The sequence below is a fragment of the Macrobrachium nipponense genome, chromosome 22 (assembly GCF_015104395.2).
Source record: "Macrobrachium nipponense isolate FS-2020 chromosome 22, ASM1510439v2, whole genome shotgun sequence".
Classification (NCBI taxonomy): domain Eukaryota; kingdom Metazoa; phylum Arthropoda; class Malacostraca; order Decapoda; family Palaemonidae; genus Macrobrachium; species Macrobrachium nipponense.
Window position 1 is genome coordinate 1,423,714 of NC_087213.1, and position 25,467 is coordinate 1,449,180.

The 25,467-nt window shown below is 37.5% G+C and overlaps 1 protein-coding gene across 2 annotated transcripts in view; it reads left to right on the forward strand.

Moving 5' to 3' along the window:
• The window catches only part of LOC135198430 (CCN family member 2-like), a 249,211-nt gene extending 224,510 nt beyond the window's left edge, over positions 1-24,701 (forward strand). For both annotated transcript variants that reach the window (XM_064225961.1, XM_064225962.1), the window contains 6 exons: positions 7,140-7,290; positions 7,916-8,123; positions 15,143-15,234; positions 16,501-16,630; positions 20,834-21,066; positions 21,667-24,701. In XM_064225961.1, the coding sequence (XP_064082031.1) occupies positions 7,144-7,290; positions 7,916-8,123; positions 15,143-15,234; positions 16,501-16,630; positions 20,834-21,066; positions 21,667-22,356 (1,500 nt within the window). In that variant the 5' untranslated portion in view covers positions 7,140-7,143 and the 3' untranslated portion in view covers positions 22,357-24,701. The remainder of the gene's footprint in view (positions 1-7,139; positions 7,291-7,915; positions 8,124-15,142; positions 15,235-16,500; positions 16,631-20,833; positions 21,067-21,666) is intronic.
• The last annotated feature ends 766 nt before the right edge of the window (positions 24,702-25,467 follow it).

The window sequence follows — 25,467 nt, forward strand, 5'->3', positions numbered from 1 at the left end:
AAACCTCAGACATCCTCTTGGGCGGAGGTGTGTGAAGGACTGAAGTGAGAAGGTGAGTCCAGCTGCTTATATTGCGGTGGCGCAGCGGGGGGCGTCGTGCCGCTGCCTTTTCATTGGCTCGTGGGTGGGGAGCTTCTTTTTCATTGGCTGCCTGGCTGCGGGCTCAAGCCAGCTCCCGATCGCATGCTCAGCAGGCGCGCCGATCTTCTCAGCTGCATATCATCATGAAAAATAACCCTCACTGCCATCAGGAGACCCCCTCAAGCATGAGCCTAACGTTAGTTATACCAAATTACATATATGCCCCGCCCGAGGATGTCCTTGGGAAGTACATTGGAATGACTACATGCGTCTTGCGAAGAGAATCTCCTGTCATGCCCCAAGAAGGGGGCCTATCAAGAACCACGAGCCCTCACCGCCCACCGAGACACAAAGTCTCCCACGGCGACTGTATCATCCGTAACACCAGGATAATAGGGAGAGCACCCGACCCTCGACGTCTGCGCCTCCTGGAGGCGTTACTCATCCAGGAACAAAAAGCCCGCCCTCCATGAACACGACACAGGAGGCCTTTTTGCTCCCGACCTGCACCCGAAGAAACACTCCAATAATGGCAAACATCACCATATCGCCGCCCGAAAACGCCCCAATCCAAGACGACATGAATACGATAGATAATACCAGCAGTGACATTAATACGATGCATAATACCAGCAGTGACGTCACGCGGCCTTTACCCAATCAAAACGAAGCCCGGCGTGATGATATGCAGCTGAGAAGTTCGGCGCGCCTGCTGAGCATGCGATCGGGAGCTGGCTTGAGCCCGCAGCCAGGCAGCCAATGAAAAAGAAGCTCCCCACCCACGAGCCAATGAAAAGGCAGCGGCACGACGCCCCCCGCTGCGCCACCGCAATATAAGCAGCTGGACTCACCTTCTCACTTCAGTCCTTCACACACCTCCGCCCAAGAGGATGTCTGAGGTTTATTCAGACGAAACGTCCGGAAAGGAATAGAAAGAATAGAAAAGAAATAGAATTTAACATAAATTCTATCTGTAATAAACTCTACGGATATACCAGAAAATTTGACTACACCGACTGAAATTTTTACCAATAAAATCCATTCGTTCTACCTAATTGAGATATGTCAACCTTCGGTGCGTTGCTCACCAGTTTAAGCAACAATGAGAAAGCAATAATTAGAAAAATAGAGAAGAACCTGTATAAAATTAATGCAGCTGAGGCAGCATTACTTTTTAATAAACTATATTATTATTATTATTATTATTATTATTATTATTATTATTATTATTATTATATGTTACATTAATGATACTGTTTTTGCCTGTTATAATCTTTGAAGTTACGCGAGTCATTATTATTATTTTTTTTTTTTTTTTTTTTTGCTCTATCACAGTCCTCCAATTCGACTGGGTGGTATTTTTATAGTGTGGGGTTCCGGGTTGCATCCTGCCTCCTTAGGAGTCATCACTTTCCTTACTATGTGTGCCGTTTCTAGGATCACACACTTCTGCATGAGTCCTGGAGCTACTTCAGCCTCTAGTTTTTTCTAGATTCCTTTTCAGGATCTTGGGATCGTGCCTAGTGCTCCTATGATTATGGGTACGATTTCCACTGGCATATCCCATATCCTTCTTATTTCTATTTTCAGATCTTGATACTTATCCATTTTTTTCCTCTCTTTCTCTTCAACTCTGGTGTCCCATGGTATTGCGACATCAATGAGTGATACTTTCTTCTTGACTTTGTCAATCAACGTCACGTCTGGTCTGTTTGCACGTATCACCCTATCCATTCTGATACCATAGTCCCAGAGGAATCTTTGCCTGATCGTTTTTCTGTCACTCCTTCAGGTTGGTGCTCGTACCACTTATTACTGCAAGGTAGCTGATGTTTCTTGCACAGGCTTCCAGTGGAGGGCTTTTGCTACTGCATCATGCCTCTTTTTGTACTGGTTCTGTGCAGTGCCTGGCATTCGCTTGCTATGTGGTTTATGGTTTCATTTTTCGTATTGCACTTCTACATATGGGAGAGATGGTTATTTCCGTCTATCGTTCTTTGAACATACCTGGTTCTTAGGGCCTGATTTTGTACCGCTGTTATCATTCCTTCAGTTTCCTTCTTTAGCTCTCCCCTCTGTAGCCATTGCCAATTGTCATCGCTGGCTAGTTCTTTAGTCTGTCTCATGTATTGTCCATGCATTGGTTTGTTGTGCCAGTCCTCTGTTTCTGTCTGTCTTTCTCCTGTCTCTGTATATTCTGGTCTTCGTCTACTTTTATCATCCTTCTTCCCATGCACTCTTTGCCACTCGTCTTCACTGGTTTTCAGATATTGCCCCAGTGCTCTGTTCTCGATGTTTACGCAGTCCTCTATACTTAGTAGTCCTCTCCCTCCTTCCTTTCGTGTTATGTATAGTCTGTCCGTATTTGCTCTTGGGTGTAGTGCTTTGTGTATTGTCATATGTTTTCCTAGTTTTCTGGTCTATGCTGCGAAGTTCTGCCTTCGTGTATTCCACTATTCCTGCGCTGTATCTGATTACTGGCACTGCCCATGTGTTTATGGCTTTTATCATATTCCGGCGTTGAGTTTTGACTTGAGTATCGCCTTTGAGTCTCTGCATATATTCTTTCCTGATCGTGTCCTTCATCTCTTGGTGTTTTATATCCCCTACTTCCATTAGTCCTAGGTATTTGTATCCCGTCTCATCTATGTGTTTGATGTTGCTCTCATCTGGTAGCTTTATCCCTTTAGTCCTTGTTACTTTGCCCTTTTGTATGTTGACTAAGGCACATTTTTCTATTCCAAACTGCATCCTGATGTCCCCAGATACAGTCCTTATTATTATTATTATTATTATTATTTTATTATTATTATTATTATTATTATTATTATTATTATTATTATTATTCCTGTTCTTTGGAGTCCTTCCCCACAATTTCCTGAGGATCAGTCATGCCTTGCAACACCTTGGACTCCTTTGTTGGTCTATTTGATTCTTCCCTGTGGACAGCTGGGCGATCGTGAAAAGTAAAATTAAGAAAAAAAGAAAACTGGGTGGTGGAAAATGCTGAGAATATTGCTTCGAAGACCAGCTGCGGAAAAGAGAGAGAGAGAGAGAGAGAGAGACTTGGCACCTGTGGCCATCACATTGGAGGACCCAGACTCACTGCGATGTGAGAAAGAAGTATGGACATGTGTGTGTGGAGGTTTGTAGAAAATAAAAACACTGGAATTTCCTTTTGAGATTATTGCCATACACGGCGTAGAAGGCGATTGTCATAGCGATAGTATACATACATACTTACACGCATACACATATGTGTATATACATATATATATTATATATATATATATATATATATATATATTTATATGTGTGTTGTGTGTGTGTGTGTGTATGCTTTTGATGCAAAGTTTTAGAAAATTTTTGTCAAAACTAATAAGTTTATCACAACCAAAATCCATAGAATTCAAACGAAATCTGCATATATATACAAATGTATATATATATATATTTATATATATATATATTATATAAATATATATATATATATATATATATATATATATATATATATGTATATGTGTGTTTTGTGTGTGTGTGTGTGTATGTGTGTGTATGTATGTATGTATGTGTGTTTGTGTGCGCATAACACAGTATTAGACCTTACTTTATTCATCATTATGTCAGTTCATCGAGTTCTCTCAGTCCAAAGAGAAATGGAACCGTGTTTATCAAGCTTCTGAAAAATGATCTCCGCGCAGACCGCAGCTTCCATCATTTCTTGTCTTCGGAGAAACCATTAATCTTTCCACAAGTGGTCCCGGAATAAACGGGAAAGGTAATGTCCAAGCATAAAAGGGTAATCCAGGGATATTCCTGAAATGACTCTTTAGAAGATGGAGGTAGTAGATTCACTTTCAGGCAAGTCGAATTCAATATGAGTTGTATCGGATGCGTTCAGTTTGTATTAATTTTTTCCAATCTTTCCCATGGCTATTCTCTCTCTCTCTCTCTCTCTCTCACTGGTACTCTATTCAGCCATATTCTCCTTTATCTTTTCATTTTCTTTTAATTTATAGGTAACATTCTTTGGTGGGAATTCTTTTTGCATAAGCGTATCTGTTCATACCGGATATTAAACTATATCTGTCTATATGTCTATATATTATATATTATATATATATATATATATATATATATATTATATATATATATATATATATATATATATATATATATATGTTACGGGATAAGAATCTCATATTTTATTTGGTATTGCGTGAAACCAAAATGGTAGGCAAACTGATACACACACAATCTCTCTCTCTCTCTCTCTCTCTCTCTACTCGCAACTTCTCTCTCTCTCTCTTCATTCTAACAGGTCATCAAATGAGAGTCATGCATTATAAAAATATAATATTTATTTAACAATGGAAAGATAATAACTCAAGTCTCACAAACTAACTAATTCAGTTAAACCCCAGTATGTAAATGTCTTAATCAGTGATTAGTCACACCAATTATCTCTCTTCCATATGGGACCCTCTGTCCCCTGGGACTCTCGGTCCCCTTGCCAGAACACTTAGTTCCCTTACCAGAACACTTAGTTCCCTTGCCAGAATCGTCTGTTACAAAGACAGGAGAACACACAATTAAGTATATGCACTTGTAGAGACAAAGTCAATAGCTTAAATGAAATATGATATTTTACAAGCAATCAACAAGCCACCCCTTTGGCTAAAGTAAGTCAACACTTACCCATCTCCAGTCCAGAAATCTCACACAGATAATCAAAAACTTTCGCAGAGCTATTCCCAGCATTCTGCCTTTCTCTCACGGACCTCTCTGAAAGTCTCCCCCATAGACTTTGCTAAGGATACCATTATCAGCGGAAGAGGCACACACGTACAAATGAATGCACACTTCGTCAACGCCCCATATAACCGGTCGCAGCCAGTTTTTCAAAGGCACTTGAACGAGATCCCATGATCTCACACATAGCTACAGAACGAACGTTGACCCGCTTAACTATGCATTTTCATATCACGCCATCTCAGAAATCATTTATCAGCTTTCTCAGGTCGTTGCTTCGGCTCTGTCTCTATGGGAAGTCTGCGCATTCCAAAAAGGTCACAGCACATCACATTGGCATATTAAACATATTATTAATTATAACCCCTTTTATCTCACATATATATATATATATATATATATATATATATATATATATATATATATATATATATATATATATATATTATATATATTATTGCCTGCATCTCCATATGAATTATTTCATAGAAGGTAATGAATTTAGTGTTCATGATTTTATAGTACCTGATTGGTGAGTGACTTCTGTTGTCTTTGGCTCATTTATGTTACCAATGATCAGCATTTTATTTTGATCTTCTTCAGAACTGAAATATTTCCTTGTAGAAGAACTGTTCTCTGGTGTCCTTGCTGTAGCATTTCTGGTTTTCCACACTTGTCACATTTTTGTATTTTTCATAACATGAACATTATAAGCAAGTATTTGTTCTGGTATATCTATTATCCAGTTTATTAATGGTGCTCGGGTTCAATTTGAGTATAAGTATTAGAATTTCTCTATGGCAAATATTTTTTAGTGCTTCATAGTACCGGCTATTGGTGTTTTCTTATATATATTACTGGTAATGTAGAATTACCTTGATGTTGCTCTATTCCATATTTGGTGAAGCGATAATTCAGAGAAGGAACATGAGATGTTAGTGAAAAACGGGGCGGGGGGTGGTGTAGGGGGAGGGGGAATGGATCCTAAATGGAATGTAGAATGGCTGATATTTACAGGTGATTCAGCATTCATTGGTGATGATGAGGAGAAACGGCAGAATCTATCGACAGGGTTTAGAAGTATTTGTGAAAGGAGAAAGGTGGAGATGATTTGAGCAAGAGTCAAGTTATAAGGCTGTATGGAAACCGAGAAGTAATGAATGTTGAGACAGAATTTTGCGAAGCCAGGGTTGGAATATATTAAGAAATTGCTGAGCTAACTCTCCCTTACTTGAATGGAGTTGGAGCGTTGAATATGATTGAAAAAATTGAACGACCTCAGTAACCGAGAAGCAAGTAAGACGTGAATGAGCATTCTTATTTAGGGGTATATATTACGGGATTGTTGAGCTAACTCTCCTTTACGTAAGTGAAGTTTGGACGTTGAGTGTATATATATATATATATATATATATATATATATATATATATATATATATATATATATATATATTTATATATATATGTGTGTGTGTGTGTGTGTGTGTGTGTGTGTGTGTGTGTGTGTGTGTGTGTGTGTGTAAAAATTATATAAAGGAATACCACAGCAAAATGACAGGCAGAAGTTCAGTACCAAGCGCTTCATTGGCGTGTGTTGTTCATTCACGCATCGTCGGCCACGAATGAGACAGTTTGAAAAGCAGGTTACAAAGTAAACAGAAAGAACAGGAATGCCAGATGGTTAATTACTAAAGGGTAACAAACCAAAAGATAATCCAGGATAATCTGGGATCACGCGATCAAAAACTGAAACCATCGAGCCAACCCTCAGAGATATGGAAACTTCCATATCTCTGAGGGTTCCTTTATATAATTTTACACACACACACACACACACACACTCACACACACACACACACACACACACATATATATATATATATATATATATATATATATATATATATATTATATATGTGTGTGTGTGTGTGTGTGTGTGTGTGTATGTATATATACATTGAGCTACAAATGTCCTTTAATATCTAATGCGCTCTACCTCGGAATTAATATATTTTCATAAATGTTAACCGAATTAGATATTAAAGGATATTTGTAGCTCGATGTATGTATATAAATCACGGTAATGTGATATGACTCATATATGTATATAGATAAAGAGAATCCTGAGCTAACCCTCCTTTACGGAAATGAAGTTTGGACGTCGAATGCAAATGAGAGAAAATAGACTGAAATAATTGACATTAAAATTTGAGGTCCTGAGTATCCAAGAAGCAAGAAAGGGGTGAATGAGCATGATGCGTAGGTATAAAAATTAACTTAAGGTTTCTTTTCTTTTTTTCCAGGAAGATGGTGGTGTTCCGTCTAATGGCCGTCGTGGTGACTGGGTGTTGGGTGGCGGCTGGTGTTGTGGGCATGGCTGGTGGGCAGAGAGCGCCTTGTTATCAGTGCGAAATGTATAGGGAAGCTCACCCACATTATCGCCCATACACTGCCGTAAGTTATAAGAATATTATCTGTCTCTCTCTCTCTCTCTCTCTCTCTCTCTCTCTCTCTCTCTCTCTCTGGATTCCACCAGTTATACATACTTGTAAAGGTTATTGATAAGTATTACTAATTAATAAGATGTTCTCTCTCTCTCTCTCTCTCTCTCTCTCTCTCTCTCTCTGGATTCCATCAGTTATACATACTTGAAAAGGTTATTGATAAGTATTACTTAATTAACTAAGAAAAAATTTGTTTTCTCTCTCTCTCTCTTCTTCTTCTCTCTCATCTTCTCTCTCCTCTCTCTCTCCTCCTGGTGTACCATCGTATACATACTTGAAAAGGTTATTGATAAGGTATACTAATTAACATGTTCTCTCTCTCTCTCTCTCTCTCTCTCTCTCTCTCTCTCTCTCTCTCTGGATTCCATCAGTTATACATACTTGAAAAGGTTATTGATAAGTATTACTAATTAATAAGTTGTTCTCTCTCTCTCTCTCTCTCTCTCTCTTCTCTCTCTCTCTCTCTCTCTCACTTGTCATCTACTCACTCTTGTGACTTCTTTATTCCTACTCACGTACCATAAACACGTACTATTGATTGGACACAAGACAAACAGTAAGTCCCATATTTCCAGGTCAGAGTCCACTGTGTATACCCATGCAGCTGTGGGCCCATACCCTCCTGCGGGCCTGGGACACCAGTCATTCAGGACGGCTGTGGGTGTTGCTGGCAGTGCGCCAGACAAGTAGGCGAGTCCTGTGATGGCGTGACGCTGTGTGACTCCTCGAGAAGCCTCACTTGTAAATACAACAGCACGGCAGATGCGAAAGGAGAATGTCAAGGTGAATGCTTGGAGCCGTTTCTGTTTTACTCTTTTTTTATGTTTTTCAAATGGACCTGATTTTCTTTAGAAGCTTGCCTTGTTTTATATAAATAGGTTCCATCTTCTTCTTCTTAAAATAATAATAATAATAATAATAATAATAATAATTCTAAATAATAATAATAATAATTAAAATAATTAATAATAATAATCAGAATAATAATATACTAATAATAATAATAATAATAAATAATAGTGGCGCCGTGGAGAGTGGGTTAGGTCCTCAATGGACTTAATTCAAGTTAAGCAAACTTGGGGCTGGTCAGTCGTTGGATGGTGACCGCTCTCCTCGGCGTTGATTCCTTGGGAAAGGATCTTTACCATAATTTCCTCAGTCTACTCAGCTGTAAATGAGTACCTATCCCTGATGGGGTAGGGTCCAAGCTATGGGTTAAATAGCGAAAAACCTCAGCAATGATGGAAAGAAATGAAATAATAAACGACAACGACGTAAATGGAACCTCTGGCAACAGAGGAGCTTCGTCCGCCAGCCAGGTATTCAACCCAATTGAAGGGAAGACGGTCAGGTACTTGGAGGTCGTCATCCAGCAACTGATCACCACAACGAAAGTAATCAAAACAGCCTGAGATTGGAGCTACAGAAGCAAAAAGGAAGAAATGGACAGAGAAGAAAATAAGGAAATATGGAGATGCTACATCAGAAGCAACCCGATGGAGAGAGGATATAGAAGAAGATTGGTCAACATCTGGAATGAGAGGAATAACACCCCCCAAACAGAGCAGAGGCTGGCAGACCAAGCAAGGAACATAAAGAAAAACAACTGGCACTCCCCAACAGAAAGAGAAGAACTGGAAAGGGAAATGTCACACGACAACGAATTACACGAAGACGAACTGAGAGACGATGCCCACAGGAAGACGACAGGGAGGATGAGGTATCCAAACAACGACACCGAAGAAACACGACGAAGTAACAGAGAGGACGGAATGGGGTAGAAAAGATTAGACAATGGATGGAGCCAGATACAGAGAGAACAAAGATTCCCTCCATGAAAGCCTACAACAACCAAGAAATTAAGGGAGAAAAAAAGTGAGGTCAATGAAATAATGGCCATAATACACACCACCAGTATCACAGAAACAAATAACTTGGCATATGCAGGAGCAAGATTAGTAGCAGAAAACTGATGGGGATTCGAAACACCAACACCACCAGCACAACCAACCCAACAGAAACCAAAACAGCAACCTCCTTGGAAAAGGCGCCTGGAAAAAGCAAATCATGGTGATGAGATCTGACTTGAGTGAACTGAAAGAGATGGCAGAAAAAGACTAAGAAGCAAGAAAACAAGGGAGGAACTCAACGAGAAATACAAAGTACAAGAGAGGGGACTAAACAACACAATAGAAGATGTAAAACAGAGGCTTAAGGCCAAAGCACATAAGATCCAACGGTACATGAACAGGAATAAGGGATACCAACAGAACAAACTGTTTCGGAACCAACCAGAAAAGACTATACAGCCACTAAGAGGGGAAGACAACCACCAAGAAATTCCTGAAGCCGAACAAAGTAAGAGACTCTGGGAAAACATATGAGTAATCCGGTATCACACAACAAACATGCAACATGGCTACAGGAAGTCAAGGAAGAAGAAACAGGGAGAATAAAACAAAGATTCACAGAGATCACGACAGACACATTCAGACACCAACTAAAGAAAATGCCAAACTGGAAAGCCCCACGTCCCGATGAAGTCCATGGATACTGGCTCAAAAACTTCGAGGCCCTACACCCACGAATAGCAGAACAACTCCAGCATTGTATCTCAAATCACCATGCACCAAAATGGATGACCACAGGAAGAAACATCTTAGTACAAAAAGACAAGAGTTAAGGGAAATATACCAGTAGTAACTACAGGCCTATCACCTGCCTACCAATATGTGGAAGTTACTAACAGGTATCATCAGTGAAAGGCTATACAATTACCTAGAGGAGACAAACACCATCCCCCACCAACAGAAAGGCTGCAGAAGGAAGTGTAGGGGCACAAAAAGACCAGCTCCTGATAGACAAAATGGTAATGAAGAACAGTAGGAGAAGGAAAACCAACCTAAGCATGGCATGGATAGACTATAATAGAATGCCTGAAAATATATGGGGCAGAGGAAAACACCATCAGCTTCCTCAAAAATACAATGCGCAACTGGAATACAATACTTACAAGCTCTGGAATAAGACTAGAGAGGTTAATATCAGGGAGGGATCTTCCAGGGAGAGACACTGTCCCCACTACTCTTCGTAGTAGCCATGATTCCATGACAAAAGTACTACAGAAGATGGATGCCGGGTACCAACTCAAGAAAGGATGCAACAGAATCAACCATCTGATGTTCATGGACGACATCAAGCTGTATGGTAAGAGCATCAAGGAAATAGATACCCTAATCCAGACTGTAAGGATTGTATCTGGGGACATCAGGATGGAGTTTGGAATAGAAAAATGCGCCTTAGTCAACATGCAAAAAGGCAAAGTATCGAGAACTGAAGGGATAAAGCTACCAGATGGGAGCAACATCAAAACACATAGATGAGACAGGATACAAAAAATACCTGGGAATAATGGAAGGAGGGGATATAAAACACCAAGAGATGAAGGACACGATCAGGAAAGAATATATGCAGAGACTCGAGGCGATACTCAAGTCAAAACTCAACGCCGGAAAATATGATAAAAGCCATAAACATATGGGCAGTGCCAGTAATCAGATACAGCGCAGGAATAGTGGAATGGACGAAGGCAGAACTCCGCAGCATAGATCAGAAAACCAGGAAACATATGACAATACACAAAGCACTACGCCCAAGAGCAAATACGGACAGACTATACATAACACGAAAGAAAGGAGGGAGAGGACTACTAAGTATAGAGGACTGCGTCACATCGAGAACAGAGCACTGGGGCAATATCTGAAAACCAGTGAAGACGAGTGGCTAAAAGAGTGCATGGAGAAGGACTAATAAAAGTAGACGAAGACCCAGAAATATACAGAGACAGGAGAATGACAGACAGAACAGATGGACTGGCACAACAAACCAATGCACAGACAATACATGAGACAGACTAAAGAACTAGCCAGCGATGACACATGGCAATGGCTACAGAGGGGAGAGCTAAAGAAGGAAACTGAAGGAATGATAACAGCGGCACAATGTCAGGCCCTAAGAACCAGATATGTTCAAAGAACGATAGACGGAAATAACATCTCTCCCATATGTAGGAAGTGCAATACGAAAGATGAAACCATAAACCACATAGCAAGCGAATGCCCGGCACTTGCACAGAACCAGTACAAAAAGAAGCATGATTCAGTAGCAAAGCCCTCCACTGGAGCCTGTGCAAGAACACCAGCTACCTTGCAGTAACTAAGTGGTGGTACGAGCACCAACCTGAGGGAGTGATAGAAAACGATCACGCAAAGATCCTCTGGGGACTATGGTATCAGGATGGATAGGGTGATACGTGCAAACAGACCAGGCGTGACGTTGATTGACAAGGTCAAGAAGAAAGTATCACTCATTGATGTCGCAATACCATGGGACACCAGAGTTGAAGAGAAAGAGAGGGAAAAAATGATAAGTATCAAGATCTGAAAATAGAAATAAGAAGGAATATGGGATATGCCAGTGGAAATAGTACCCATAATCATAGGAGCACTAGGCCCGATCCAAGATCCTTGAAAAGGAATCTAGAAAAACTAGAGGCTGAAGTAGCTCCGGGCCTCATGCAGAAGAGTGTGATCCTAGAAACGGCACACATAGTAAGAAAAGAAAAGTGATGGACTCCTAAGGAGGCAGGATGCAACCCGAACCCCACACTATAAATACCACCCAGTCGAATTGGAGGACTGTGATAGAGCAAAAAAAAAAAAATAATAATATAATAATAATAATAGAGTATCAAGATCTGAAAATAGAAATAAGAAGAATATGGGATATGCCAGTGGAAATCGTACCCATAATCATAGGTAGCACTAGGCACGATCCCAATAATCCCTGAAAAGGCGAATCTAGAAAAACTAGACGCTGAAGTAGCTCCAGGACTCATGCAGAAGATGTGATCCTAGAAACGGCGCACATAGTAAGAAAAGTGATGGACTCCTAAGGAGGCAGGATGCAACCCGGAACCCCACACATTAAATACCACCCAGTCGAATTGGAGGACTGTGATAGAGCAAAAAAAAAAAAATCATAATAATAATAATATGCCAGAATAAAAAAAAAAAAAAAAAAAAAAAAAAAAAAAAAAAAAATAAAAACCCTCTTTTAATCATGTTTTATTAAAAGTGATTGCTGCCTCAGCTGCATTAATTTTATAAAGGTTCTTCTCTATTTTTCTAATTATTGTTTTCTCATTGTTGCTTAAACTGGTGAGCAACGCACCGAAGGTTGACATATCTCAATTATGTAATAGTCAAAGCCGACTGGATTTTCATTGGAAAAAAATTCCAGTGGTGTTAGTCAAATTCTCGGGTATATCCCGTAGAGTTTATTGCAGGTAAACTTTATATTACATTCTATTCCTTTCTATTCTTTTCGTGGGGCCGCGACGTAATATATAATAATAATAATAATAATAATAATAATAATAATAATAATAATAATAATAATAATAATAATAATAATATAATAATAATAACAATAACAATAATAATAATAATAATAATAATAATAATAATAATAATAATAATAATAATAATAATAATAAAAATGCGCCTTAGTCAACATACAAAAAGGCAAAGTAACGAGAACTGAAGGGATAAGGCTACCAGACGGGAGCAACCATCAAAACAACATAGATGAGACAGGATACAAATACCTGGGAATAATGGAAGGAGGGGATATAAAACACCAAGAGATGAGGACACGATCAGGAAAGAATATATGCAGAGACTCAAGGCGATACTCAAGTCAAAACTCAATGCCGGAAATATGATAAAAGCCATAAACACATGGGTAGTGCCAGTAATCAGATACAGCGCAGGAATAGTCGAATGGACGAAGGCAGAACTCCGCAGCATAGATCAGAAAACCAGGAAACATATGACAATACACAAAGCACTACACCCAAGAGCAAATACGGACAGACTATACATAACACGAAAGGAAGGAGGGAGAGGACTACTAAGTATAGAGTACTGCGTCAACATCGAAAACAGAGCACTGGGGCAATATCTGAAAACCAGTGAAGACGAGTGGCTAAAGAGTGCATGGGAAGAAGGACTAATAAAAGTAGATGAAGACCCAGAAATATACAGAGACAGGAGAAAGAGAGACAGAACAGAGGACTGGCACAAACAAACCAATGCACGGACAATACATGAGACAGACTAAAGAACTAGCCAGCGATGACAATTGGTAATGGCTACAGAGGGGAGAGCTAAAGAAGGAAACTGAAGGAATGATACAGCGCACAAGATCAGGCCCTAAGAACCAGATATGTTCAAAGAACGATAGACGGAAATAACATCTCTCCCATATATAGGAATGCAATACGAAAAATGAAACCATAAACCCACATAGCAAGCGAATGCCCGGCACTTGCACAGAACCAGTACAAAAAGAGGCATGATTCAGTGGCAAAAGCCCTCCACTGGAGCCTGTGCAAGAACATCAGCTGCCTTGCAGTAATAAGTGGTACGAGCACCAACCTGAGGGAGTGATAGAAACGATCACGCAAAGATCCTCTGGGACTATGGTATCAGAACGGATAGGGTGATACTTGCAAACAGACCAGGACGTTACGTTGATTGACAAAGTCAAGAAGAAAGTATCACTCATTGATGTCGCAATACCATGGGACACCAGAGTTGAAGAGAAAGAGAGGAAAAAATGGATAAGTATCAAGATCTGAAAATAGAAATAAGAAGGATATGGGATATGCCAGTGGAATCGTACCCATAATCATAGGAGCACTAGGCACGATCCCAAGATCCCTGAAAAGGAATCTAGAAAAACTAGAGCTGAAGTAGCTCCAGGACTCCATGCAGAGAGTGTGATCCTAGAAACGGCCACTAGTAAAAAAAGTGATGGACTCCTAAGGAGGCAGGATGCAACCCGGAAACCCCACACTATAAATACCACCCAGTCGAATTGGAGGACTGTGATAGCAGCAAAAAAAAAAAAAAAAAAAAAAATAATAATAATAATAACTAATAATAATAATAATAATAATAATAATAATAATAATAATAATAATAATAATAATAATAATAATAATAATGTCGCAATACCATGGGACACCAGAGTGAAGAGAAAGAGAGGGAAAAAATGGATAAGTATCAAGATCTGAAAAAGAAAATAAGAAGGATATGGGATATACCAGTGGAAATCGTACCATACTCATAGGAGCACTAGGCACGATACCAAGATCCTTGAAAAGGAATCTAGAAAAACTAGAGGCTGAAGTAGCTCCAGGACTCATGCAGAAGAGTGTCATCCTAGAAACGGCACACTAGTAAGAAAAAGTGATGGACTCCTAAGGAGGCAGGATGCAACCCGGAACCCCACACTATAAATACCACCCAGTCGAATTGGAGGACTGTGATAGAGCAAAAAAAAAAAAAAAAAATAATAATAATAATAATAATAATAATAATAATAATAATAATAATAATAATAATAATAATAATAATAATAATTAAATGTTGAGTCAGAGAAAAGTTGATACGTTAGATTTAACGAAAACTTTCGTTGCATGCTTGTTTATATGTATTAAAAGGTAATTAAGCCTGATATATGACTGCAGCTTTGGAAATTTACATTGAATGCTGTGTCAAGCAAAATGAGTGCTATTATTATTGATATAACGAGTGTGCACAACTTTCAAAAAGTGCTGCTCTCGATACAGAACATTGCGTCAAGCAAAATGAGTGATGTGATTATTTGCATAACAAGTGTTCAATTTTCAAAAGGGGTCAGGGGATGATTTTTGCTATGCATTTCGTCCTCAGAAGTATTCCAGGCGAAATGTGCAGTCAACAATACCATCTACGAACACGGGGAGACTTTCTCACTAGACTGTCGAACTCAGTGCACATGTCAAGTAAGTTTTTTTAATATTTTCTCCCTTTCAGTTATAATCTTTAAAAAACTATTATTAGCTCTTCTATGTGAAGTAGTTTGTATCATAGTTATCATTTTACATGTCCTCTGTTTATTAGTACTGTTTCTCTCTTTAAACGTAAGTCTTGTAACAATTATTTTTATCTTTTCTGTGTGCAGTAGCCAGTAACATAGTTATCGTTTGTATGTGCCCTATTTATGATAACTTTATTTTATTTTCTTATCACATTTAGGCATGGTTTATTAAAGAAATATACTTAGTATAAAACTTTTTTATATTTACCCTTATGCCCTATTTATTATCATTTCTGATTTTCCTTATCATTTCTGATTTTCCTTATCACATTTAAGGATGGTTTTTAACCAAAAATAATGATTGCAGCACGGTTTATTGATATTCTCTAAGTAAATATATAATTTTTAATAATTCTTTAAATAAGTGTTTTTTTTAATGAATTTCAGCTTGTGTCAAGAATTCTTCGTATTTCGTATATTTTTCATTGTAAACGTAAATAACATTAAAATCGGCTATTATCTTCTCTCTCTCTCTCTCTCTCTCTCTCTCTCTCTCTCTCTCTCTCTCTCTCTCTCTCTCTCTCCATGGCCTTGTTAGATACAACACATCTCATTGTGGGAACTTCTTTACATACAAGATATGTGACACATGGAATAAACTTCCACCAGAAGTTGTAAACGGCCATTGTGTGGAAGAGTTTGAAAGAAAGCTAAACAAAATAGTTAGGACACTGAATGAATAGTAAAACTTGCTCCTAGAGATAAGTGAGCACACGATGTCTCCTCGGATGGACTAATAAATCTCTCTCTCTCTCTCTCTCATCTCATCTCTCTCTCTCTCTCTCTCTCTCTCTCTCTCTCTTTATTTCTTTAATTTCCTTGTTAACTGGTATTCTCCCTCCCTCTCTATGTCTATCCAACGCCCTTAATAACTGGTAATCTCTCTCTCTTTCTCTCTCTCTCTCTCTCTCTCTATATATATATATATATATATATATATATATATATATATATATTATATATATATATATATAGTATATATATATATATATATATATTTTTTATTTACACCTCCGTGTTAACTGCGATTCTCCCTTTCTCTATCCATCAAGCCCTTGATAATAGGTATTCTCTCTCTCTCTCTCTCTCTCTCTCTCTCTCTCTCTCTCTCTCTCTCTCTCTCTCTCTTGTTCACGTCCGTGTTAACTGGAATTTTCCATCATATTTCCAGAACGGAACATATGCCTGCGTCTCCCTCTGCCCTGGAGAGAATCTGCTACCCAGCGAGCAATGTCAGAATCCCCATCTGGTGTCGGTTCCCGGGCAATGTTGTCGGGAGTGGATGTGTGATACCGCCCCAGGTGAGGAAGAGGGGTCGTCGCTTTGTATCCTCGTCACAATCTTCCTTTCGAAGGCTCGGTTTAGAATTCTCTGTGTTGTTTTTCTCTCACGAAATTCTCCATGCGTGCTTTTTTTTCTTTTCTTTTTTAGAATCTTCGGTTGGTTTTTTACGCTTAGTTTAGAATTCTGTGTTTTTCTCTCGCATAATTTCATCATTATTATTTCTTTCTTCTTCTTCTCTTTAGGTTTTCAAATTTGGTCATGTTTCGTCTTATATGAATTTCCTGCCATTTTTACAATTATTTCTATTTTTAGATTTCAGTCTTTTCAAGGAATATTTATCATGATTTTTTCTTTTGTCTTTATTCTGATTTGTTTAGAAAAAAAATTCACCCCATAGATTTGTTTTTAAAATATCATAAATTCCCATTTAAATGTTGTTTTAATTATTGCCTTTCTGGCGGACGGGCACGGTCCGGTCCTAACGCTATTCAAATGCTAATATCTCCAAAAAATATTGGAGATAAAATAAAAACTTCTTTCGGCAGATGAGACCTTACATCTTTAAATTTCATCCCATACTAGATTTATTTTTAAAATATCATAAATTCACATTTAGATTATGTTAACCATTTGATGGTATAACTTGAAGCTTTTTGGGCGGCCTACTGATTTTTATGAACTGTAGGAACTCTCTAGTCACATAGGAATTAAATTATCAGCTTTGGTCAAGTTTCGTTTCTATGAAATTTTTGCTGTTTGTATAATACTTATTTCCCTCTATCCTTTCATTATATTCTGAAAAACATTCATTTCGGTTACTTAGTGTATAATATACTACCTGTACATAATTTCTAATTTTAGTTATCTAACGAATACAAGAATGGTTAGTTTTGCTTATATTGTATTCATTCTTCGTTTTCCTCCATCTCCACATTATTTTTATTTTTTGCCTCCTAGTTAAAAATATGGTAATTACCAAAAACCCATTTTTAAAGCATCTCTATTTTATTCTTATTTATTATTTATGCAAATACACTGCCATGATAAGGATTTTTTCTCCAAACACGGTACCTGTTTGGTTGATTTATTTAATCTGTAATAGAAAAATATATGCAATACGTATTCTCACGTCGAAGATAGAACATTATCTATTACTTCGTTTCCTCTCTCTCTCTCTCTCTCTCTCTCTCTCTCTCTCTCTCTCTCTCTCTCTCTTTTCTGTTTTCTATGTTTTCTCTCACCCTCTCTCCTATTATTTACTATCCTCTCTCTCTCTCTCTCTCTCTCTCTCTCTCTCTCTCTCTCTCTCTCTCTCTCTCTCTCTATTTTCTGTTTTTTATGTTTTCTCTCACCCTCTCTCCTATTATTTACTATCCTCTCTCTCTCTCTCTCTCTCTCTCTCTCTCTCTCTCTCTCTCTCTCTCTCTCTCTCTTGTAATTGCGGACTAAAAGAATGTGAATTAGGAACGGCTAGAGAGAGCTGTTTATCATTCTAATAGAAAATATTGATTGACAATTATTGTTGCTCTCTTCTAGTTAAGAGTTATAACAGCAAAGAGTAGACAGAGATTTCGTTCGAACATTAATCTGTGACCAGTTTATTGACATTATGAACGAGAGTGTCTGAGTGTTTCATTAGGCATCACAAAAGCAACTAATCTAGAAGTACCGTGTTCAACCCTTCATGCAGGAAATGTAAAGCAATCTTCGAATATTCGAATATTCGTTTCGGGAGTGATGCGGAATACGTGAGCAGATTAGGTCCGTTGCTTTGTTCAGCCGTCGGCATTTGATGGATTACCTCTTGGACTGCGCGGAAATGTGCGTCGCGGAATCACACTAAATTTATCCCGGGAAGAAGAAACAAAACATTTAACGCATTTCTAGCAGATTGGTAAATTAAATTCTCGAGGAATTTTACTTGATTGACTGCAAAATTCTCTCTCTCTCTCTCTCTCTCTCTCTCTCTCTCTCTCTCTCTCTCTCTCTCTCATACACATTTGACTTTTATACATATAAGATAACATTCATACGTGGTGGATGTGTCGTCAGAGCACCTAACGCGGTGTACTGTAGGCATCTATTAAGATTCTTTGTAAGGTCCCTTTGGCCCATAGCTGTAATCCTTTACATGCATTTTACTGTACTTCCTTCTATATTCGCTGTCTTCCACCTTATTTTCCATCGTCTCCTTACAAAATCAACAACTTTCTGTATATTTTTCTCCCTGAATATAATAATTTCTGTATGTTTTCCATCCATAATATACTACTTTCTGTATAATTTCCCGCATAAACTTACTACTTATACTACTTTCTATATATTTTCCATCCTGAATATACTACTTCCAAAACTTTCTGTATATTTTCCCTCCTGAATATACTACTCATACTATTTTCTGTATATTTTCTCCCCAGGATACATTACCCTCTGTATATTTTCTACTCTCCTGAAAATACTACTTTCAGTGTATTTTCCGTCCCGTCCGTTATATACTACTTTCTATGTATTTTCCCTCTAGAATATACTACTTTCTGTATATTTTCCCTCCTGATTATACTCCTTCCTATATGTTTCCCATCCATAATATACACATTTCTGTATATTTCCCCTTAATATACTACGTTCTGTATATTTTCCTTACTGAAGTTACGACCTCTAAAACTATTTATATATTTTACCGCTAGAATGTACCACTTATAATACTTTTTTTATATTTTCCCTCGTGAATATACTACTTATACTACTTTCTGCATATTTTCCTTCGTGAATATACTACTTATACTACTTTCTGTATATTTTCCCTCTAACTATACTACTTTCTATATATTTTCCCTTTGACTATACTACTTTCTGTATATTTTCCCTCTGACTATACGGGCTTTTTTCTGCTATTGTTTTCTCGGGAATTATCTACTTAAACTACTTTTCCTGCATATTTTCCCTCGGAAATATACTACTTATACTACTTTTCTGGCATTAATTTTGTTCCTCTAGGGAATATACTACTTAATACTTTACTTTGTTATTTTTTATTTTCCCTCTGACTATAATACTTTCTGTATATTTTCCCTCTGACTATACTACTTTCTGCATATTTTCCCTCGTGAATATACTACTTATATTACTTTCTGTATATTTTCCCTCTGACTATCTACTACTTTTCTGATATTTTCCCATTTCCCTGAATAATACTACTTATTACATGTATATTTTTACCTGTTGACTATGTTACTACTTTCTGTATATTTTATCTCCTCTGACTATACTACTTTCTGCACATTTTCCCTCGTGAATATACTACTTATACTACTTTCTGTATATTTTCCCTCTGACTATACTACTTTCTGCATATTTTCCCTCTGACTATAGTAATTTCTGTATATTTTCCCTCTGACTATACTACTTTCTGTATATTTTCCCTGTGACTATACTACTTTCTGTATATTTTCTCTCTGACTATACTACTTTCTGCACATTTTCCCTCGTGAATATACTACTTATACTACTTTCTGTATATTTTTCCCCTGGATGACTTAACTACTTTCTGTATATTTTCCCTCTGACTAATACTACTTTCTGTATATTTTCCCTCTGACTATACTACTTTCTTTACATTTTTCCCCCAAATAAATTGCCTTTCTACTTATTTTCTCTCCTGAATATAGTACTCAGACTACTTTCTGTTTATTTGCCCTATATCATATACTACTTTCTGTATATTTACCCTCTTGAATATAATACTTATACGATCTTCTTTTATACTATTTTTTTTATATATTTTCCCTCCTGAACATACTACTTATAATACTTTCTGCATAATTTCCCTCCACAATATAATACTTTGTGTGTATTATCCATCCTGAATATAATACTTTCTGTATATTTTCCCTCAGCAATATACTATTTTCTGTGTATTTTCTTTCATGAAATAATACTTTCTGTATATTTCCCCTCCACAATATACTTCTTTCTGTGTATTTTCCATCCTGGATATAATACTTTCTGTATATTTCCCCTCCACAATATACTACTTTCTGTGTATTTTCCATCCTGGATATAATACTTTCTGTATATTTCCCCTCCACAATATACTACTTTCTGTGTATTTTCTATCCTGAATACAATACTTTCTGTATATTTCCCCTCCACAACATACTATTTTTGTGTGTGTTTTCTTTCATGAATATACATACTACCTTCCGCAATTTTCCCCTCAGACAAAGTTGTAGGGCCTCCCGAATGCGACAGACAGTCTGGGCGCTGGTCAGAATGCTCCACGAGATCCTGCGGCGTCGGGATATCGGTCAGATGGTCATCCGACAACGATCAGTGCCGTCTAGTCAACCAAACCCGTCTGTGCCAGGTCAGGGCGTGTCAGAAGCCAGGTCAGGCGGACGACACGTCTCTCCTGCCGAAGACAGAGAAACCCACGAGGAAGCATCATATAAGGGTAAGGCCTTTCATTTTTTGTACTCTCTCTCTCTCTCTCTCTCTCTCTCTCTCTCTCTCTCTCTCTCTCTCTCTTAAATGATTACTCCTTTTTTTGTTTTTTTAAATTTTTTGCAGATAAGTAATGAGTGCTTTTTTATAATGACCCTAATTAATAACCGAGATATGAACACAGCTCTCTCTCTCTCTCTCTCTCTCTCTCTCTCTCTCTCTCTCTCTCTCTCTCTCTCTCTTTCTCAAGATTCTCAAGTAGTATATAATAAAACAAATAAATGACGTGAAATTCATAGCTTTTTCTTTCTTTTTTTTAGCTGTGAGGTAATACGAGTTTTATTTTATAAGGGCCGTGAAAAATCACCTCTCTTTCAATGCTCTCTAGTAGTTCATAATAAAAAAATAAATTACTCTACATTCATTGCATTCCGTAAAAATCATTCCTGTTTTATTTATGTATTGTTCATTTTGTCTTTGAAGGTTCTCAAGTGGTGTATAATAGAAAATAAATACTCTGAATCAATCGTTTTTCCTGAAAATAATGCGTGGTTTATCTATCTATTTAATTATTTATTTATTTATCTATTCATTCAATTATTTCTTGCAGCGAGGTCACACATGCAAAGCAACGCTACGCCCCCTGCGGTCAGTTCGACTCAGAGCCGGATGGTGTATTAGCGAGAAACGCTTCAGGCCCAAGATGTGTGCCGACTGCCCCTACAAGTGCTGCAGGATCCACGCTTCCACGACGATTTCCGTGGCCTTCCTGTGCCCCCTCCACGCCAACAAGGACCTGCTGTCAGCGACTAGGCCTAAGTTCCCACCAGGGCCTCGCAGGGACTTTGCTTTCAACGAGGTTTACCATCTGGACGCCGCCGGTTCTTACGACGGCGGGGAAGAGGAACAGTCTTTCTCTCAGTCCATCTCTGAGGACTCTGTCCTCAAGTACCCTCAGCCAGGGAGGGATTACAAAGACTTTGCCCCTGGGTATGAATACCCGGTGAGTGCTGCGGGCTACCGGAGGCAAGCGAAGAAATACAGTGGCTACGTGGATAGGTCTAGCGATTATTACCAGAGTGACCCCAACATCAGCGACAACTTGCTGGAAGACGCCCCGCCGTTCGAGATCGACAACCTCACGGTCGATGACGACATCGAGTACAACCAGATCAAAAACGACAACTACGAAATTGTCCATCACCAGGTCGAATGGATACTGAGGTGCAGGTGCCAGGACACCTGCGAGGACCAGTCGTCACCTGCAGAACCAACGGCTCAGCCTTTGGCACCCACCTAACGCTTTCGAGGTGCTCAAGTGTAGGCCTATGTGCCCGTGAAGAGTAATGGAGGTGAACACGGCCTTTACACCGAGTAGGTTGAGAGCAAGAAAGCGCACTGGCTTCGTTCACGTGGAATCTTGGACACCAGACAATTTCCCGTTAGGTCTGACGATGGAGAAATGCTATGTCAGAATTTGAGAAATCTCTGAGATGGAGGGAAAGTTGTTACTTTCTAAAGAGATTGAAGGAAAAGTGTTACTTTCTAAAGAGAGTGAAAGAAATGTGTTAATTTCTAAAAGAGAGTGAGGAAAAGCTGTTTTCTAAAGAGAGTGCAGGAAAGGTGTTACTTTCTAAAAGAGAGTGAAAAAAGGTGTTACTTTTTAAAGAGAATTTAGGAAAGGTGTTCCTTTTTAAAGAGTTTGGGAAAGGTGTTACTTTATAAAGAGATTGAAGGAAAGGTGTTACTTTCTAAAAGAGAGTGAAAGAAAAGTGTTACTTTTTAAAAAGAGTTTAGGAAAGGTTTTACTTTCTAAAGAGAGTTTAGGAAAGGTGTTACTTTCTAAAGAGAGAGAATGAAAGGTGTTACTTTCCAAAGAGAGTGAAGGAAATGTGTTACTTTCCAAAGAGAGTTTAAGATAAGTGTTACTTTCTAAAGAGAGTGAAGGAATGGTGTTACTTTCTAAAGAGAGCGAAGGAAGGTGTTACTTTCTAAAGAGAGTGGAGGGATGCCAACCTGCCGTCACAATCAGAAGAGAACGAAAGTAAATGACGCAGTTTCTTATATATTTTTTACAAGGTTGAGATAAAAAAAAAATATTTTTTTAATTGAGCATCTAAAATTCAAATTGTGTTAATGTGCTTCGAGAAAACACTAAAAATTAATCAGCATATTTTTTTATGATGCTGATATGAAAATATTTTATTTCATAGCGCAACTAAAATCTATTCAAATTGCTGCTTAAGGGCTTCGAGAACATATTGGAAATTAATCGGAGCTCGTTACTGAAAATCTTTGAAAATATTCTCACAATTGATAAATAATCTGTGCACCATAATGTACGATTTAAACTCCAATTTTCAACATTATCACGACTATGTCTAATGAAATCTGTTGTCAAAAAAATAATGGATACTCTTCACTCCATAACCAAGTTGACAAAGATTTGCCTGAAGAGGGACAGAGAGAAAGAGGGAATATGTCTTAATCGATTAAGATATATTTATGCCTTACGTTCTGTATCACTAAGCTTACGAACATTGACCACAGCAACACTACCTAGAGAGTAGAAAATAGTCGATAGTGAAGTTCTGTAAGATATAAATTTAAAACAAATAGGCTGTAGATATATATCTACAAGAGAAGCCACTACGGATGTGATGATAGAGCCTACGGAAGAGGAATAAAAAAGCAACGGGAAAAAATGAGAAATGGTTTGTTTTGTTGCTGAAGAATTCGAACAGTTACCAGTGAAATAAGAAGAAATGGTTTCTTCAAGGGAAGGTTTACGAGCTTAAGAGTTGGTACAAATGAAAGATATGAAATGCCTTACTAGCATAATCTTAGAAATGTATGGAGTCACTCGGTCGGATATTATTATTATTATTATTATTATTATTATTATTATTATTATTATTATTATTATTATTATTATTATTATTATTATTATTATTATTATTATTACTTTGGGTAATCCTGAAGATAATATTGCTGTCTTACCTTAACTTATTTTCTTTCTTCAAGGGATAGGTCGTACATTAAGTATCCAACGGTCATTGAGGAAAGTATAGTGTTATATTGTACCGTATTTTAGAGTAGTTTACAGTATATTAATATTCCTTTTTAACGTTTTTATTATTAAACTTCACATGGTGTTTCGACTACCTATAGCTATACTACCAGGGCAGCTACTGTCGAATACCTTTCCTTCATCTGTTGCTTCCTGAGAGGTTTAACAGTGTCTCCGTTTCGGCTGTTCAATACTATTTTTCCCCAGTCACTTCTTATCACTTCCACACATTTACATTTTATTTCTGGCTGCTCCAAGAGCAAGGATCACTGCTGCATATGACTAACTAGATCAAAATCAACCAATCTGTTAATTAATAACAGAAAAGTCCACATAAAGTAATCATACACTGAGAAAAATAGGCTTGTTCCCCTGTGAATATTGTAGGCTTAATTTACGACCTAATAGTAACTCAAGGAAAAAATAAGAAGAAAAAAGAGAGAAGAAAGATAGTACATATGCAGATGGGACAGTAGCTACCTTTATTATTATTATTATTATTATTATTATTATTATTATTATTATTATTATTATTATATTATTATTATAGTCCATTCATGTTTACATCATATTTCCAAAAGACAAACTGACAGAAAAATTCCTTGATGGATGTTAAGTCGACGAAAACGTGCGTTAGTTTATTTGAATATATATATATATATATATATATATATATATATATATATATATAATATATATATATCTTTTTTGCAAATATATCATTGAAGTCTTGTATTTGTCACAGGTTAGAAAACCCAGTATGTTAAAGATTTTGTTATGAAAACCTTCCGGATTATTTTTTCCAAGAATTATTGACATTTGAGAATCACCTCCATTTTTTGTTTGTTTGATTTTCACTGCAACACCTTCATAGATTCATGATAATGGTGCATAGCAAGAGAGAGAGACAGGCAGAGAGACAGAAACAGAGAGGGTTTGTGACGAAGTACCGTTGCGAAAGCTCTTAAAAATATGTGCCTTCATGATCAATTCACACCCACAAACGTAGTCCCTTGTCGAGCATAGAACATATCATACTGATTGTACTTTATGGTGAATGTGAGACGTGATATGATTGCAAAATAACTTTTTTGTCTGGTTCCATCGAAATGAAGTATTGCTTCTCATTTGAATGTGTGTCAGTTTTGCGGTCCAAAGGACATGTCTGTCTTGTCAGAAATGGGGAGGGTGATCGGATGCATGATCTGATTTTTATTAACTCTTCAGACAAGTTATATAGATAAAAACTGTGCTATTAGTTGAATATGTCAAATAAGAAAGAATTTCATCACGTTAATTTTATCACGATATCAAATAAAAAAAACTGTATAAAGAGAAAGA